Raw genomic sequence first — 17,847 nt, 5'->3', positions numbered from 1 at the left:
GCTGATCTAGCGTCGACAAAGCAGCAGACGTCCTTCGAAAAACTACATTTCCCATGGTTCCTGGAGGTCACATCAACTGTGGAAAATGGCGACTTGCGGCAAGTCGGTGTCGGAAAACATCCCAGATTACGAATACATTGATGTTAACACAAAAACTTTTGATATAGGTGCTTTCAGAGATTTATGGTTAGAAAGGCTTAAGCCATCACATTACTCATACAAAGAACAGGAAGATGAGGAATTTGAGACAGAATTATCCAAAGAATTCGGGCTCAACGCTGAAACCGTTAATGATCTGAAATCCATTTGCAGGTAATAAACCCAAGGCTGTGTTCGAACTAAACAGCATATTTCTACTACCATCGTATTTTGTGTTTTCTGCACAATAACACGATTATCCGTTCGTTTTGTTTTGCTTGAAGCCTCGATTCACTTCGCTGCAATCCTGTGGATCGGCCCACAGATACAAACGTTGTGCCGCCCGATTCAACTCTCAGAACACTAATGTAGGTTACACACTTGTTCATCTTTACCTTAGGTTATCCTTAAGTCAAACCAATTGCGTAGGAACAACATATTGCTCAACAAAAATGTCGTTATTTCTTACAGACAAAGGAAGAGGAGACAGGATTACAAATCAAATCTCACAGTCCAAAAAGTTGGTCGACATGACCTTTATGCGGATGAGCTGGTGAGTGTTATGTCACAATACAAAGTACTATCTCTATAGTGAATATCAGTCATTGACATCAATGTATGTTATATTATGAATTCAGAATGTAGTGGGTCAGTCAAGTTCTGGCTTGATGTTTGGAATTTAGGAGAGACTGACATTTGGAAGGAACCCCACTGAAGGAAACGAGATCCCTGAAGGAGAAGTTATTATCTCTGTCAACGTCTACTACCCCACCATTTTTGAGAGAGTTGAGTATGGATTTGGTCTAACCCCAAAACAAAAAACCTGCATAGCTGTGATCTGACTAGTTAAAATGTAGTCAAGTGCAGAAAGCAATGGGAAGCTTAAACTGTATTCAGCTGTCAATATTCATGGTATCTTTCTTCCTTCTATTAGTTTAAGTATATTCGACCCCACATGACTTTGTTGATGACCGGGTCCCATACATTGGCAAATTTAAGGGACGCCATTTGCTGTGTCAGTGACCTGCAAGTGTGTGGAGAATTCAGCAACACACCCGACATTGCTCCTGACTTCATCAGCAAGGTAATGAGCACAGAGAGGCCATGTAAGCTTCCTGGCCGCAGGTTAATTCGACCATCAAGCACAACTTTTCATTCAATGCCACCCTTTTGTTTGAAATGATATTATGACTCCTACTTTATGAATGATTAAGTGGCATTAATGGGTACTCTCAAACTAGCTCATGGAATAACTGTTTTGTTGCATTATTTGTCTGCTTGTTGAATGCCATTTTCAAGCGCTTCATTCAAAGTGCTTTTTTAATTCTTATTGTTTTAGGATCATTACAGGTCATCCTTCTTCTACCTGGAGGGAGTTTTCTACAATGACATGAGATTCCCAGAGTGTCAGGACATCAGTAGGTAAGTTGGCCTACTTACTATACAAAATCATTTTTTTCTAACCACATGAATTGTGTGATTTGAAATTTCAGATGACTGCTTGAATGGTGGCCTGAGATTATCAAATATTCAGTTCTGAAATTATGTTTTACACAGAACACTGAATTGTTGCATTAGTGTTGAAATGTGGTGTTCTGTTGTGAAATTTTGATAAATGTGGGATGACTATGAAAAGGATGACACGGGGAGTTGTTAAAAAAAACACATCAGCAAAAATGTAGTTGCGAACATCGCTAACTTTCAGGCTATCCCAATTTACAACCGAGACATAAAGCCATTTCTACAATGCCTCTTTTACGCACCATACTGCCTTGCTGCCCTCCCCAAGGTAGTGGTCAAACAAGGCTCTAAAGCGTGTATAGGCTCATCTCTATTAGTGATAAACATTGACTAATTCATGCCCTGGGGGTGGAGGTTAGCAGTTTGAAGTGAAGAATATTGAATTAGTTTGAGTACCAGAAGCGTTCATCTTGTGATAATGAGCTATGAGATAAATTTGCCACAATTTTGACATCATTATCACAAGACGAGTTATGAGTAGGATTCCATTCATTCACTTAATTTGTTAAAACGTTCCACAGTAGAAGTGGATGATGAAAGAAGTGTTAGGGATCACAAGGAAAGTCAAATATGATCCTTTTTGAAAGTTGTACATGCATGAAAGACCTGCTATGTATTCTCATGATTATTTGATTCAAATTTGAAGTGCCAACACCGATGTGTAGAACACTTAAAACCACATGTCTGTGTGTAATTAATCATCAGTATACAGCCTTTATTATGCATTGTAACATAGCGATATTCATAGCGATGATGTTCTAGATGTATCTTGTCGTTTATATTGGATTCACATTTATAATTTGGTTCTTTTATCCAAAAGAACTTACAAGGGAGAGAACAGTGAAATGTAAAGACATTTAGAAAATATCTTATTTGAATTGTCATGGTTGTGTTCCGCAGCACCACGATTGAATGGGCAAAGAGCCACAACTTCCCTTCCTACGAGAAAGCCAAGATGGAGGACACCAAGTTTATTGATCTGAAAATCAAAGTGGGCTTCCCCTATCTCTACTGTCACCAAGGAGACTGTGAGCACCTTGTAATCATCACAGATGTAAGGCAAGTACGATCAATTCAAGACTAATTCTAACCACCTATGCACGTTATTTCTGACATGCTTACTTTCTACATACAGTGAAGTAGGTTATAAATAAAATAAAAAAGGCATCCATTTTTAGTTCCTGGAAATATCTGGCATGATCACAGCGTCACATCTTACCAGGAATGCATCCACGTCATGAATGTGACAAATGCACCCTGTTTTTATTTCAAAGCTCAAAGCAATTTATTATCAAGAATTGAAATATTTAATGACTTATAAACAAATATAGCTATTGTTATTTAGCAGATGCTTTTATCGACAAGTTGCAATGAATTTAAGATACATTATGGAGCGGGTCAAGGGATGTCGACACATACATTGTTGCACACATTGGGGTTTGAACCAGAGCCGTTGGACTGGAAAAACCTCCGACCTAAAGATAAAATGTTATTTGCATAGCCCTTAATCACCATTACAGTCTCAAAGAGCTTAACAGGCCAAATAATTATGATCAGCGTCCTGCCCATTGACAATGTTTGTCATTAATTATCATTCTAGTATGCGTTTCAATGGAAGTATTGGGCTCATCTCAGTGTGTTTCTTGTTGCAATCTTTCAGACTGTCCCATAAGACTGACTGTCTGGATAAGAAGCTCTACCCTCTCCTGACCCACAAGCACAGGGTGACCACACGCAGATGCACCGTCTGCCATCTCTACATTGGCAGGCAAGTTAAAATCACATGTCACAACAAATGGCCAGGCTTTTTTAAGAAAGAAAAATGGTACCGCAAATAAATAACTACTTTCAGTGCTGCCAACTCTCATGGAAATCTCTAACCTCCTATCTGAGATAGAACCATGAGTTGTTGTAATATGTGAATAAAAGGAATATCTGCTACTTATAGATATGGTTTATACATTTGACGTTTTGGTCCTATTAAGCCCATTGCAGCAATGTCTGTGAAGTAGTGGCGTCTACAGAAAGAGTTTAGCCTCGTCAAAGTAAAAGGCTGCAGTCGTAAAATAGGACCTGGGCTCCGATGTGCATCAACAATAGGTGTTTATAACAAGTGTTTAAGTCCGTTAATGTGAACTTTCAAAGATGATGGAAGATTAATTTTTGTATTGGTAATAATCCAGATGGCTGACGTCAAACGACAAGTACGCTCCGTGCGACCCGTGCCTCTTCTGTGACAAATGCTTCCGGATGCTTCACTACGACGACCAGGGAAACAAGTTGGGGGACTTCCAAGCGTACCCCTACGTCGACCCAGGTGCATTCAACTGAAGTCTCCAAACAAAGTTTAAATGGATTTTCTTTCGGATGTTGTGTTCAAGACTGTTCATGTTCCTGTTAATGCTTCATGGGGAAAACCAATATGCTCATTCAGTTTATCTGGTGGAAATTGAACAATATAGCACTTTCTGTAAATGTTTTGCAACACTGTTTATTTCTTATTTGTATGGACAGTGCTCTGATGAAGGAAAACCAGGTATTGTCTGTAGTTTGAAAAGGTTGAATTGACCCATGTGCATTTTGTAAAATGTTTTTCCACCTTTCACATGAGTGTCCATTGAATATTATTTAGTAATGACGGATAAGGCCACATCGTTACCTGTGGTAGCTAATTACATGATGAATTTGAGATGATTAATAAATAGGTATTTCTTCATTGCAAAAATTTGTTTTGCAATATCATCAAAACAACACCTAACGGGAAACATTTGAGAAACTGCCGCTTTATTAGAGGACGCTATGATAGACAGGAAAATACTCTTATTTACATTTGTTAGAGAAACATTTAAAACATGATTGAATTAAAGCACGTTTTGGCAAAATAAACTTTGGCGTCCATCACTTCTCTATTGTACACCTGAAAAACAGACCTCAGAATACAATGGTGAAACTACTTAATCCACTAACTTGGCTTTTATACAAAGAACATTGTGAACAGCTTCTTCTCTTGAATAACAACATTCAAATACTCAACATCTCTATTAAACCCAGGGTTTGGCAGCTTGAAACCTCTCTGAATCAAATGTGCGTTTTGAATTTCTTTTTTAAGCAAGCCATCCTAGTGAACAGCCGAACTAAAAGCAAAAAAAAAAAAGTTTTTGACAATGTTACCTGTGGACAAACCATATGCATTTCACAGAACTGAGGCACATCGATAGGCGCAGTATTGGAATCTGATGCCAGTTTTTTTAAATATACGTTAAGACAATGTCATGTAAGAAAACTGAGGGAAAAGTAATTTCTCCAGAAAGGTTTGTTGACTCAAATGGCATCTTCCACGCATTTCCCAGTACTGCAAAAAAAAAAGAAGTATCAACAGCAGGTTATCAATACAATATTAAATAGTCTTCCCATCCCAGATCTTCGTTTCATAAGATTACTTTTCACTGAATCTTAAACAAAAAAAGCAGTTTTACTGGGTTTTCTTTCTATGAATCCTTTTTATTCGATTTCTTGTCCGGTCTGAGGTCTGGGTTTAGTCTGGAATGTCAACCTTCTTTAATGAGTATGTGAACTTTCGTCATTCTCAACAAACACTGGTTGATTTTGAACCTATCCATGAATAATCGGACCAAAACTTGTGCTCAGAATATCAGCTTCTAACACTACAGAACTCAAATGAGTCCATCAATCGATGGTGTCACATGATGTGAGCCTTGAGCTGGCAAGGCCCTGCTGCAGTAAAACAGCCCCGAACCATGAAGTTTCCACCCCCATGCTTCACAGTTGGTATGAGGTTCTTGTGCTCAAATCCTGTCTTTGGTATGCGCCAAACATGCCTACTGTTACTGTGCCAAAATAACTATATTTTGGATTAATCTGTCAAACATTGTTCCAGAAGTCCTGGGGTCTCATTTATAACCGTTGCGTACGCAAAAAACGGGGCTGAAAGTTGCGTACGTGACTTTTCACGCCAAGGTTGTGATCTATAAAAAACCAACTTGACGGGAAAATGTGCGCAGCCCTAAGCAAACTCTGACCCATGCGTACGCATGGTTTGGAGGAAAAGGAGAATTGGCGACAGACGGTGTGGTGGTGAACTGAAGTCAGACCGAAGAATTGCAGAGTGAGAAGAACGATTATGTTTTATCATCGCCCTTCATCAATTTAATTTCAACCCTTATCATGCGTTAAATCCTAATCAGAATAATTTAAGTCCACTGCGTTATTTCTCAGTTATAACTCCAGAAATATCTCCTTAGAATAGAAATAAAAAGAAATTCTCTATATTTAATCGCGTCGCTCCATACTGTCCACTGACGGCGCGACTGCATGGAATAAAGCATCTGTCCAACATGTGTCAATAACAATATTTTTATGTGACACTGTAAACACATGATCAAATGTCAATTAAATCCCAAGTGTGAAAAACCAAGCCACACTCATCACAATCGTTGTCCATTACTCTTGATGCTTTTCATGACAAATCAGGCATTAAAAAGGGGTTATGGTCAAGAACATTTTACGTGGGTAATTACAAACTGATTATCCAAGGCGTTCTCGTCAGTCTTATTACCGTAACCCTATAAATACAGAGGTGAGCGCGGTGGTAATGCTGCACCATATGGCACTTCTGGCGGACCATGCAGGATTCGGAGGGAGAGGGTATTTAGGGACCATAACGATTTATTGGTAGGCTACATAAAAATATGTAACTATGTCAGACCACTTCTTTTTTAATTCTGGGACTGTGCGCTCCGTGCTACTGACAGAGTTCACTGCTGCAGCAACATGTTGCCACTCACTCTGCTTTTTGTTGTTGGCGATTCCAATCCCGTGACCGCCGAACAAAACTACCTTTCGGGCCTCCATCTCACCCACAAGTGTCTCCACTTCAACCTCCGTGAAATTTCGCTTTTTTGATTTTCTCAGTACTTCTGCCATTGTTTCCAACAAGACATAATACCGGCATCTGAGTCTGTTTTATATGCAGATCGCATTCATGAGGTCATTTGCATTGACCATTTATGGTTAAAAAGGGGCGTGTAGAGGGCGGAACGTGAAGCTGATTCAGCTGCGCACAATTATAGTCAGTATGTGATTTCTAAAGCAAAGATTGCGTACGGTGTGCGTACGCAGGGTTTTATAAATCGGAATATTTTTTGGCGCACGCAAAACTTGGCTTCTGGGTGTACGCACATTTTTAGCAACGATCCCACGCACAGTTTTATAAATGAGACCCCTGGTCTTTCTCTAGGTGTCCTCTGGCTAACTTGCCTTGATGTTTTTTTGACAGCAAGGGTTTCTTCCTTACACACCTCCCATACAAATCAAACTTGTGCAGTTTCTTTCTATTAGTAGATTCATGTACTTCGAGATCAACTGTGGCAAGAGCTACCTGTAGGTCCTGTGATGACATTTTAGGATCTTCTGAGACTTCATTAAGCATCTTGAGGTCTGCTATTGGGCTGAGCTAGGATGGCCTGACTTGGGCATGTTTGCAGTTGTCTTAAATGTCTTCCACTTGTCACAAGTCTGGGGGGGTTGTGGTTAGGACGATGGGAGGGTTGTCCTAACTTTTCCCTCAAAAGAAAATCGAATTTCTATTAATATCTTCCAAATAATTAAATAATAGTTATATTACATCCATCTCTAAATTCTGTTATTAAATGTCCATATGTCTAAATATGTGTTAAAACAAAAGGTAAACAATTTCATGGGGTGTCTTAACTTTTCCACATGACTGTATGCCTTTTAGAAAACTTCCCCAGAATGAACTAAGCCAGTTGTTCTGATGGCCCCCGCTATATTGATGGCCATGGCTGAATGGACCCCTTTTTGTCTTACCTATTATCTCCAAGTGTGGTCTCCTCATCAGCCTTTTCCCTCTCAGTATCCTTCTTGTCTAACAAGTTGAAATCACCATTGGAGATCTTGTTATCTTTTTTTTTTTTTCAAAGAGAAAACACACACACACACACACACACACACACACACACACACACACACACACACACACACACACACACACACACACACACACACACACACACACACACACACACACACACACACACACACACACACACACACAAATGAATAACCTAGCCCAACTCAAGAGGAGGATTCAGAAGTGCATGTGATAACACATGCCTCAGCCTGAGCACCACTGAGGTGAAAGGGATAGTTTGGTCAATCTGACATGCTTTAGTCTAAAACAGAACCTCTCATTGTGGATGGTGCTACTCCAATGAATGGTCGGGCCTGGGACGGGAAGAAGTGGTGGAAAGCCTCCTGATCACACCGATTGGTTTAGTGCTTCATGCAGAGTAATCACAGTGGGATCGTACGATATCAAAGTAGGCCACATGACGAGTCTGTGAGACGCCTGAAGAGCAACCATTTTCTTCATCACATGAAATAAATCGATGTATGGAACAAATCTTTCATGGTCATGCTTAAAGCACCCATAGACTCTTCATATGGCTCATTTATGACCATATATATCTGGTCAGGTATGGTCGGATTACAGAATTATTTGAGCAGGCTTGTCGTTGACAGTCGACCATAGAAAAAAAGGTCATCAGTTTTCCTGTCACTTTATTTTCAATGTTAATTTGTGCCAGCAGTACATTTACATACCTTTACCGGCGTAGAATCTGAAAAAGTAGCCACTACCTGGCTTTGAATTCAAACTAATCCTTGGCTCCATCACAGTAAGCTCACCTGCATTCATTTCCCGGGCTTGTTCGGCTCTTTTCAGCGCTCCCTTCTTGGCCTCCTCATACTGCCTTTGCTCAGCGATGGACTTATTGAGCACCTGGCTGATCATGGAGTCCCCCTCCCCCACCAGGAACATGCTCTTAAACTTGTTGTACAGCATGCTGGCCTTGTCCATGATGTCCTGGCTGGCCTTGAACCTGCGGATCTTGGAGCAAGACCACACATCATAAGTGACCCACAAATAGGGAGTCCTGTAAGCTCACACTGAAGAGTGTTGGGTTGAATGGAAACACTTGTACCGATGCTGTGGCCTCGGGTTAATGAAGCGAAACCAACGGTGTTGGGTGAATCCCACGGATATTTTAATTACAAATCAATGTTTAATCATTATTACTCACATATCAAAACGTATATTTTTGTTATGTATTGCAATTTTTACATAAATTATTCATCCACAGTTCAATGAGATTTGGTCATGTTGTATATAAGATAAGACAGGAAATCCCAGGGGACAGGACATGCAAGCCTCAACATATCCTACCATGAGATACAACATCGATTGAGTTTAAAGTTGACCAACCATTTCAAAACTCAATTCATTGTATCACAAAAAAAATACCTTGTTTAATGCTATCAAACATCCATCAGGACATTACAGCCCTTTCAAATTCATTTTCATTAAATTTTCCATCCATATAATCCCCGGGTAAATGCATCCAGGGACAATTGACCTGTCGCTAAGCTCCGCCCTTAGAACGCAAATGAGCCAATGACATTCCATCCTCAACTACTCTAATTTAATGGTGGATTTATGTTGTTTGTGTAAACCAAATAAGTCGGTATCCGGAGAGGCTGAGGTATATTTCATCCCTTTTCCCAAGCCACAACAGGACAAGAAAAAGTGTAATGTGGATCAGACTGTGTGGCAGGCCAGAATACCAACTGAATTTAAACTTGTCACCTTCTGTATGTATTTTTGAAGTTTTTAATATACCGCTCCATAGTGTAATGTAGTCCCTTTCGATTCCTCCTGGAAGAAATTTATTTATTTTTTGCCCAAAACTTCTCCAATACCTGTTTTGATATACCGTCAGCAGACATTTTTCCATATGTTTTTGTTATCTAGTCTGGTTTGTCCAAGTTCGTCAAGGCTCACGACGGGGGCGTGACTTAGCGACAGGTCAATTCCTTGTGGGTTCCACTTCCAACATGAAGGACATGTTAACTTATTGAATGATACAACACTGTATATGTTATATAACCACATTTGAAGACCTAGGCTGGTATATTTATTCATATGCCACCTCTAAGGGAATGCGATTTGAGGGGGACAACCATCTGCTATTTGCTGGACCAACAATATAGCCAATAAAATCCTGAAAGATCAATAAACCAATATTTCTTGATTCAACCATGTCATTCTGCCGTGCAAATTAGCGTTTCCACTACAGGTTTAAGTGTACCGTACCGCTCCCGATATGGACCAAAGTGAGCCAGCCCCGCCTCAAAGTGGGCTGTGCTGACGTCAGCCCTGTTTGCCGTTTGGGCGAGAAGTTGTCTCTCCAATTGTAGGAATATAGACCTTTAAAAATACAATTAACTATATGTTCTTGTCTATGTGACGCATCGCCATGCATGCACGAAGAGTAGGGCTAGAGTTCTCAACAGCTTTCTAGAACTATATTAAAGCCTAATAATAAAGGGTAATATAGGTTTAATAGAAATGCACCCCAGCAACGCTAGTTTGACAATATACTGGCAAAACAAAGTAGCTCTTTGAAAGAGATTTTTTTTGAATTAGTCATTGTGTAAAGAATGGTTATTGTACAATAATTCCAGCTATTAGTTATTTTTTACATCAAGGACATCGTGTGGCACCTGGGGAAAAATGTATAAAACATTGTCCAGTGTGTAAAGAGGACTATGAAATAAATCGGCTCTCGATGAGCTATTGAGACTGGGAAGCAAAGGGGAACATTGAACGTCAAACTAAATACCTTGTCCGGATATCATTGTATGTCGCCGTCCGTGTGAAACAACCTGAGTATTCCAAATGCGTCTTAAACAAATCAATCCGATTTTATTGTGGGCTATAATGCAAAACTAAATGGGCAATAAAAGTGTGAGTACTGTTGCATCATCAACACGAGACAAGCGCGTCATCAGTTAAAGACACAAGTGTGGGGCCCGGTTGCAATGGAAATGCAAATCCGAGCAGTGTTGGGCTGCAGTGCCGTAGAGTGGAAAAACGCCATAATAGAACTGACATCAATATACATACAGTCCATTAGTATTGTATACTCCTAATGGTATTCAATGTATATTGCTTCACTATATACATAAACTGCCTAGAAGACACCACAATAGACCAGGAGGGAGTTGTCCTCACCTTTTTCAGCGTGGCGATGAGTTCACTGTGTTTCTGCAGGTGCTGCGTGGTCACCTGCAGCGTGCCAATCTCATCCAGCGCCTCCAAACACTTCCTCACGTCCTGGGGACGGGGGGGGTCGGGGGAGGGATTACACGTGTTCAAATGAAATGGGATCCATCTTCCTAGTGCGATATATATAGTGTGATGGCTAACCGTATCCGGAAACTAACCGGGTGGTCGATTTTTAGAGATATTTTGATTTCCCCATGCAACCTTTGCAGTTTGGATTCTGTTGAGATTTCTGTAGAAAAGAATGATCAAATTCAATAGAAGATCAACATAGTTAAAGAGGAAATACAACGTTTGTAACATTTACAGTTGCGTGCCAATAACTGAGGCTCCCTTTCATTGAAGACTACGGACGTACAAGGATTTTTAGGAAAATAATTAGACATACTTGTTATAATAGTCATGGTTTGGGTTGTAAAGGTCATCATTTACAAATAACAAATTATCGCAACAACGATCAAACCAACCTATACCACAGTCATAAGGGTCATAAGAGGATAGTCATAAGTAATTAGTCATCACAACGGCCGCTTGTTCGCATTGTTGGTTCCCAGAATCCATAAATAACAGCCATGAATTATAATAATCATGTGAAACTCAAGACATCACAATCACATCAGGGAAGGATCACAGGTTTCTAAGGCTTGCCTTTTATGAACCTTTAGGAAAATGACAAGCTTACCTTTTTTCTTATCCCCTTTCCTCTCTTCACCTTTCTTTGCATCGTCTTTGCTTTGTCTGCAGGGAAACGTGAGATTAGAAAGTTTTCCACTTTCATTTTTAGTTTATTTTGCAAAGCAGAGCAGCGGTATTGTACAACTACTGTGAGTCGGTGAGTGAATGAAGTGCGTGTTTATGTGTGCACTTACTCCCTGAATTCATCTGCCTTGCGCCGCCTTACATCCTTGTCACTGTCCATGGAGTTGGGGGTTCTCTTTCGATTCTTGCTTTTCTGGTCATCACAAAACATCCCATCATTAAAAAGCTTTTTTTTAAATCCGACCTTCCCTTTATATTTCCAAGAAAACAGACTTAGAACGCAGATTTTTTGAAAATAAATGCGATAATAACCGCTTTAGTCAAATATCACTGAAACACATCAAGATTGTAAGTGATCCTTAATGACTAACATATACAAGTAAATAAATACAACGCATAAACATTTTTATAATAAACATTATTTAAACCGCTCAATTATGAAAAATTCAAGTCATAACCTATTTCTGCCTTATACTTTTACTTCATTTCAGGTTCATGTATCATTTCCCTCAACATTCACCTCTTCAATCTTGTACTCTCAGCACTAAAACACCTCTCATCATGAGTCCCTCTAGGCTCGTTCTACGGTCAAACAGTGGTCCACCTGCCTCCTCGTCCTCCGAGCCGGAGGAGCTGTCCTCCTTGGGCTGCCTCTTCCTCTTGGCCTCGGGCTCCTTCCCGTCCCCTTCCTTCACCTTGCTCTCCTCCTTCCTCTTCCTCTCCTGTTGCTGCTGCTCTGCACTCCTGAACTCCTCCGCTGTCCGCTTCCTCTTCCTGTCCGACTCTGCAGAGTCCCTGGGGGAGAACGGAGACGGCTTGGGATATCAATATCCATTGAGAATCAATTGTTGTAAATACTATATATATATATATTAGGGGCCGACCGATATTGATTTTTGAGTGCCGATGCCGATTATTTTCAGAGAAAAAAAAATAAATAAAAATTAAATATAAAACGTAGTTTTAGATACCTTAAATATACTTTAAACACTTTTGACGAATATGTGAATTGAATGCAGAACCTTTGAGTGTTTTAGAATACATTTACAGTCAAAAATGAGTGTAATGTAAAATGTAAAATAAATAACTAACTCCCAATGTGCTGCGCTCGTGAGCAGTGACTAACACGTGCGTGCTGAGCAGTATGGTCTCACCGTTAAGAGTCTACAGTATAACAAATTAACATGGCCTGGGACCTAAGGAAAAACAGGCACAACATGCTCAAACAACGCGTCTTGTGTACATTGGTGAGGTGAGCGCGCAGCTGCCTGAGCGAGCGTGCTTTCATGTAGTACGGTAAAATTCAATCTCCTCTTTTTTACTCCAGCTAAAGTTGTTGGTTAGCAAGGCGAGTAGGAGCGCAATCTGCAGGATACTAAGCGCAATAACATTTAATAAAAAATAAAAATAAAAAAAAATAAAAAAAATCGGTTGTAATCTGCGTCTTTTTGGCCGATGCCGATTATTTTCAAAAAGGCTATAATCGGCCGATTAAATCGGCAGGCCGATGAATCGGTCGGGCCCTATATAGGAACCTACTGATTCCTAAATATTCTGAACCAGTAGGGTTTCTACTATCCTGAATCACACATTTTAGAACACATATCTAAACCAAGATGTCCCTGAATCCCTGTTTCTGTACGTTTGTAGATATGGGAGGGGGGAGGGAGTAGTGGAATGTGATTACATTTCACTGCCAGAGCCCTGGAGGTCCTGCTGCTGGAGGGAGAGGCTCTTCTCAGACCTGGGCTTCCTTCCTCGCCGCTTAGGACCTTCTCCACCTGCTCAAGCAACGCCCACAGACAAGACTCTTTCATTCATGTTCACATTTCCATGGACGCATGCCGGAGGCGGAAGGTGGGTGAAGGGATGTCCTCAAAGGGATGGTCTACCTGAGGGGCTGGCTGGACTGGCAGGGTCCTCCTCCTTCTCAGAGTCCTGGTCGCCATCACCCTGGAAACCAAGAGACAAAAAAAGAAGAGGAAAGAACTTCCATGTTAAGAAGGCTGTCATATACTGTAATGGGGACCTGTGAGTCCTTGTAGACTGTATCTGTGATCAAGGGCTAAACTAATTAAATGGCCTTAATAAGGGAAAAGCCATTGCTACCATTTGCTGCAGGAAGCAAAAACAATGTCAATGTTAGAAGCTCTTCATCCCCAACTCCATCACCAGAGCAGCCAGCACAACAGGCCTCCATACTTGTTAATAAAAAACAACAAACCTTTTTCTTTCTCCCTCTTTTTGGGTTAGCAGCGTCTGAGGTTCCCTTTTGTGAAGAATCCTTGAACATGAAACCTTTGGTTAATGCCTTTTTGACCAAGCCACCATATTTCACTGTCTATAGGTGTTCTTGGCAAACCACCAATGGTGGATGTTGTAAAAAAGTGAGGTAAAAATTGAGCAAGATAGGAATTTGGGCAAGACCAGAAAGAAATAAGTTTGACAAAATATGCGTTCCTTATAGTTTGAGTCTGGGTTTGGGGTTTTAGACCCCTCTAGTGTTAGAAAGCTATAACACATCTGTGCTCTCGAGCAATACATTTATATAAATTTGATAGGATAAGTGTATTGAGTGCGTATCTAAAACGCTATATTAAACAGCAATTCAAACAGTATAAAGGGACAGCTGACCTGTTTTAGCACTTATTATTACTGCCATGCAACTAAAAGGTCAGATAAACAGTGAGAAGGATGGAAATCAAAGCAGCAATAAGAGAAGACATAAATATCCTCAAACTAATTCCCAGTTTATTCCTTGTTGGCACAGAACAAACCATCCCCATCTGGCATATAAACTTCTGTGCCTACTTACAACACAGGTATTCAACTGTGTTCCAACTCGCATACGTATTTAATTGTGATTCCACGTTTGTCCAACCTGCACCATAAAAAAGCCATCATAAATACCCCAAAACCAAAGCATACAAATCAATTACAAATGCCTAATGGAACCAACCACCACGTGCACCCATTCAACACTGGGCGGGAGAACCTGTACGTTCTACGAGGCCAACCCCATGCAAAGTACGTACATCCTGGCTTTCAGGGCCCTGACCAGACACCTCCAGAGACCCTTCCTCCTCCTCCTCCTCCTCCTCCTCCTCCTCCTCCTCCTCCATCATCATCTCCTCCTCCTCCTCATTCTCTTGTCCAGCCTCACTTTCTGGAACCTGAATTCCCCCAAGACACGTCATAGATCCGAGTGTGGGCAGGGTTAAACAAGTGTTTGGAAGAAAAAGAAAAGTTAGTGCCAGTCCTTACGTCCTCTATTCACTTCTTGGGAAAACAGTCTTAAGCTCCCTTCAGCTTCCTTGGGCAAAACCAAACTAACAGAAACAACAGAAACATGTACAATGCATCAAGGTGCAAATCCCACGTAGGACAGAGAAGCAGAAGGCATGTTAAGGCAGTTGGTAAGATAGAGAGAGAACAGACAAAAGGCCTATGAAGGAGCCGTAGACCTATGTAATGGCAGCATAAAATACAAGAGACTGAACATAAAAGGCTATCTTGGATAGAAAACACACCAACAATTAAGGATAAAATAAGAAAATTAAATTACATCTTCAGCTGTGGCTTCATTAGTTCAGTTGCCCTTAAGTTGGCCCAGTAGTGCCATTCACTATCGAGTCATTTAGCAGATGCTTTTGTCTAATGCAACTTACAGTGAATTCATATATTATCATTAGTGTTCAGGCAGGAGGTGGCATCTTGCTCAAGCATGCAGGTTGACTGAAGATATTGGTTACCCCTGGCCTTTTGGCTCGAAGGGAGCACCCTGGACGACTGGACAATTATAACACCAGTATTGGTGTTGATTGACATACAAGTCAGAATTGGCATGCAGCATGTTCAAAATTGGTCTTTCAATAATTCCATAGAATGAGCATTTCATTCGAACGGTCGAATAGTGGGCATTTAAGCATGGCCTTGCCTGCATCAGCATTCTTTTCATGATTTTATGCGTTTTAAAATAAGAAAATGTTAAGGCAGTTCAGAGCAGACTGTTAACCATATATGCTTAGAACAGATTTAGATACCTGCTTTGATATGATGAATCTAAGATGAATTTATACTCATGAAACATAACTTATTTTAGCCTATCTATCTGTTAATGGTCCGAGTACAAAACACCCAGCAATTAGGAAGTAAAGCAATAATCGCCCGCATTGTTGCGGGCCATCTTTGTTCATCAGTCATATTTTACTCTGAGGTTAGTATTACTAGAGTTCACATGCAATACTATTAGGGGTTGGAGCTTCACTGCAGTGTTTCAAACCCTCGTCCCTCATGTGACAGACACTAACCAGGTGTATCATTGGAGATGTGTGTGATTGGATCTACTCACTTTGAATTTCAGCTTTTTGACGTCACAGTCTTCGTCACCCTCTGGACCGCCGTCAGAACCTTTCCCGCCCATCGTATCCAGAGTAGTCGGCTTTAAACCACACGGAACAATACCCACATTCATCACAAACAACACCCTCCACCAGCAGTGAGCAAAAGTAGAAAATTACATGAAAGCTATAATATATAAAACACACATACTGTAATATATACATACACACACACACACAGATACATATACATATATACATACACACATATATACATACACACACACACTATGTATTTAGCTATATAGAATTAATATTATACACATCCTTGAAATAAGAACAAGTAGGTCTACAGATATAAAATGCTAATTTGATATAGAGTAGATTGAAGGAAGAAATAAGGAAAATAAAATAGTGAATGGTGTACCTTGGGTGCAGTTAACTCAACATTTGGATTGTTCTCAATCTCCCATAAGCCTTCATTGAAGCCCTTTCTTTTATTAGGCTTTGCATACTTCTCTTTGTTAGGATGGTAAGGAAATACGTCTTTTGGACCAAGGAATGCACTGTTCAAAAAGAGAAGAGTATTTGGAATGTTGTTGTTGCCAATCTCACCCATTGTTTTTTTCTAATGAGGAGTTTCCTGTGTCACATGATCATTTAATTATTTATATATACATACCTTTAGGTCATATTACATAAAATAAATAGCAATATAGTGATTTTAAATCTTAAATGTTTTGTGTTAATAAATAGTAACATAGTTGTTAGTAGTAACATAGTTGGCAAACATTCTGAGACCGATTGTCTTTCAGGCACACTAACTATCAAAGTAAATCAGGTCAGAAATACATAATTTGTGTTAAAGTCATTAACAATACTGACGTTTCATGGGTGCCAAAGAAAAAGATGGGGAACTTGATGTTGGACGGTTTCACAGCACCGTCGGGGACTTCATCAATCTAGCAGCAATAGAAAGAGACCAGTAAATAGAGCAAAAATTAAGAGAAGCCACCGTTTATATTACTCATTTCCTAGATATACCGTTAACCATTACTTACTCTGGCAGGCCAGTGGGGATATCCCTTCATTTTGGCAAAAATCAGATCCCCGGGTTTGTAATCTCGAGCCATATTCACAGTTTTGGCACCTAGCAAACAATAATTAGGTGAATAGACCGGCATCCATCCTCACATCTGAAAAAGTTTACACACGCCGCACTGACTTTAGTGGGCGTGTGGCCTCTCAAGTACTTTCACGCATTCAAGACGGAACTTATTCATGAGAATTCTGTTCGGTCTCCATTAGATGTCCAAACAAATAAATCCACACAGTGCATGTCATTACATACCGTTAAGTCGTTCAAGCAATAAGCGCAGTGTATGTGTCAATACTAAAGTGAATAGATGTAACATTACTACGGGATACAGAGTTCACCTCTACTAGTGTGCGTAACAGGCAACCTGCTAGCTAGCTCGAGAAATACATCGTATAACACATACAGAATATGTTCGAGCGGTGAACCTTCAGTAGCGTCTCATTACATGCTTAAACGACATCAATATTAACTGAAATAATTCACTAAAGGATGTATTCGAAAAGTATAAGGGTTGTTTACCTGAAAGCGCAGCACTACTCTTCCCGTACACACTGCACGTTTTCCGCTCCCGCGCTGTCCTGCAACGGACTATACCAAAAAAAAAGCAAAACAGGGGGGAGGTTCTATTTTGACTACATTTATGTATAAGTATTCATAGGATGATAAGGCTGATGCTTTTTTATGATGAAGCTTTGATTTAAAAAATACATCTTAAAGACAATCAATATGCCATAAGATATTTTTTTAAATAAATATATGATACTCATATGAGGATGCTACCCCGGATGCGAATGGACGTCACTCTTATGAGCAACTACTGGTGAGCA

At 40.1% G+C, this 17,847-nt stretch overlaps 2 protein-coding genes across 4 annotated transcripts; one reads left to right on the top strand and one right to left on the bottom strand.

Moving 5' to 3' along the window:
• Positions 1 to 4: 4 nt before the first annotated feature.
• snapc3 (small nuclear RNA activating complex, polypeptide 3) lies at positions 5 to 4,745 on the top strand. The gene is made up of 9 exons (XM_056586270.1): positions 5 to 312; positions 423 to 506; positions 610 to 691; positions 822 to 923; positions 1,073 to 1,222; positions 1,478 to 1,560; positions 2,560 to 2,718; positions 3,320 to 3,427; positions 3,843 to 4,745. The coding sequence occupies exons 1-9, from the start codon at positions 86 to 88 to the stop codon at positions 3,988 to 3,990; spliced, it is 1,143 nt and encodes a 380-aa protein (XP_056442245.1). The 5' UTR covers positions 5 to 85; the 3' UTR covers positions 3,991 to 4,745.
• On the bottom strand, positions 2,251 to 17,603 carry psip1a (PC4 and SFRS1 interacting protein 1a). Of its 3 annotated transcripts, XM_056586266.1 has the most exons (17): positions 17,540 to 17,603; positions 16,983 to 17,071; positions 16,807 to 16,883; positions 16,349 to 16,487; positions 15,933 to 16,022; positions 14,617 to 14,754; positions 13,806 to 13,865; positions 13,474 to 13,534; positions 13,269 to 13,362; positions 12,190 to 12,376; positions 11,692 to 11,774; positions 11,505 to 11,560; positions 10,984 to 11,054; positions 10,772 to 10,873; positions 8,386 to 8,587; positions 7,507 to 7,600; positions 2,251 to 5,011 (listed from the first exon to the last, which is right to left on the bottom strand). In XM_056586266.1, the coding sequence occupies exons 2-17, from the start codon at positions 17,052 to 17,054 to the stop codon at positions 4,981 to 4,983; spliced, it is 1,557 nt and encodes a 518-aa protein (XP_056442241.1). In that variant the 5' UTR covers positions 17,055 to 17,071; positions 17,540 to 17,603; the 3' UTR covers positions 2,251 to 4,980. The 3 variants fall into 3 exon arrangements, with proteins under 3 accessions (XP_056442241.1, XP_056442242.1, XP_056442244.1); XM_056586267.1 differs by lacking the exon at positions 14,617 to 14,754 and having other exon boundaries at positions 2,252 to 5,011; XM_056586269.1 differs by lacking the exons at positions 13,806 to 13,865; positions 14,617 to 14,754 and having other exon boundaries at positions 2,252 to 5,011.
• Between the last annotated feature and the right edge of the window lie 244 nt (positions 17,604 to 17,847).

The sequence above is a fragment of the Gadus chalcogrammus genome, chromosome 3 (genome assembly GCF_026213295.1).
Source record: "Gadus chalcogrammus isolate NIFS_2021 chromosome 3, NIFS_Gcha_1.0, whole genome shotgun sequence".
Taxonomy (NCBI): domain Eukaryota; kingdom Metazoa; phylum Chordata; class Actinopteri; order Gadiformes; family Gadidae; genus Gadus; species Gadus chalcogrammus.
Note: the sequence above shows the minus strand (reverse complement) of the source record. Positions and strands in the feature narration are given on the sequence as shown.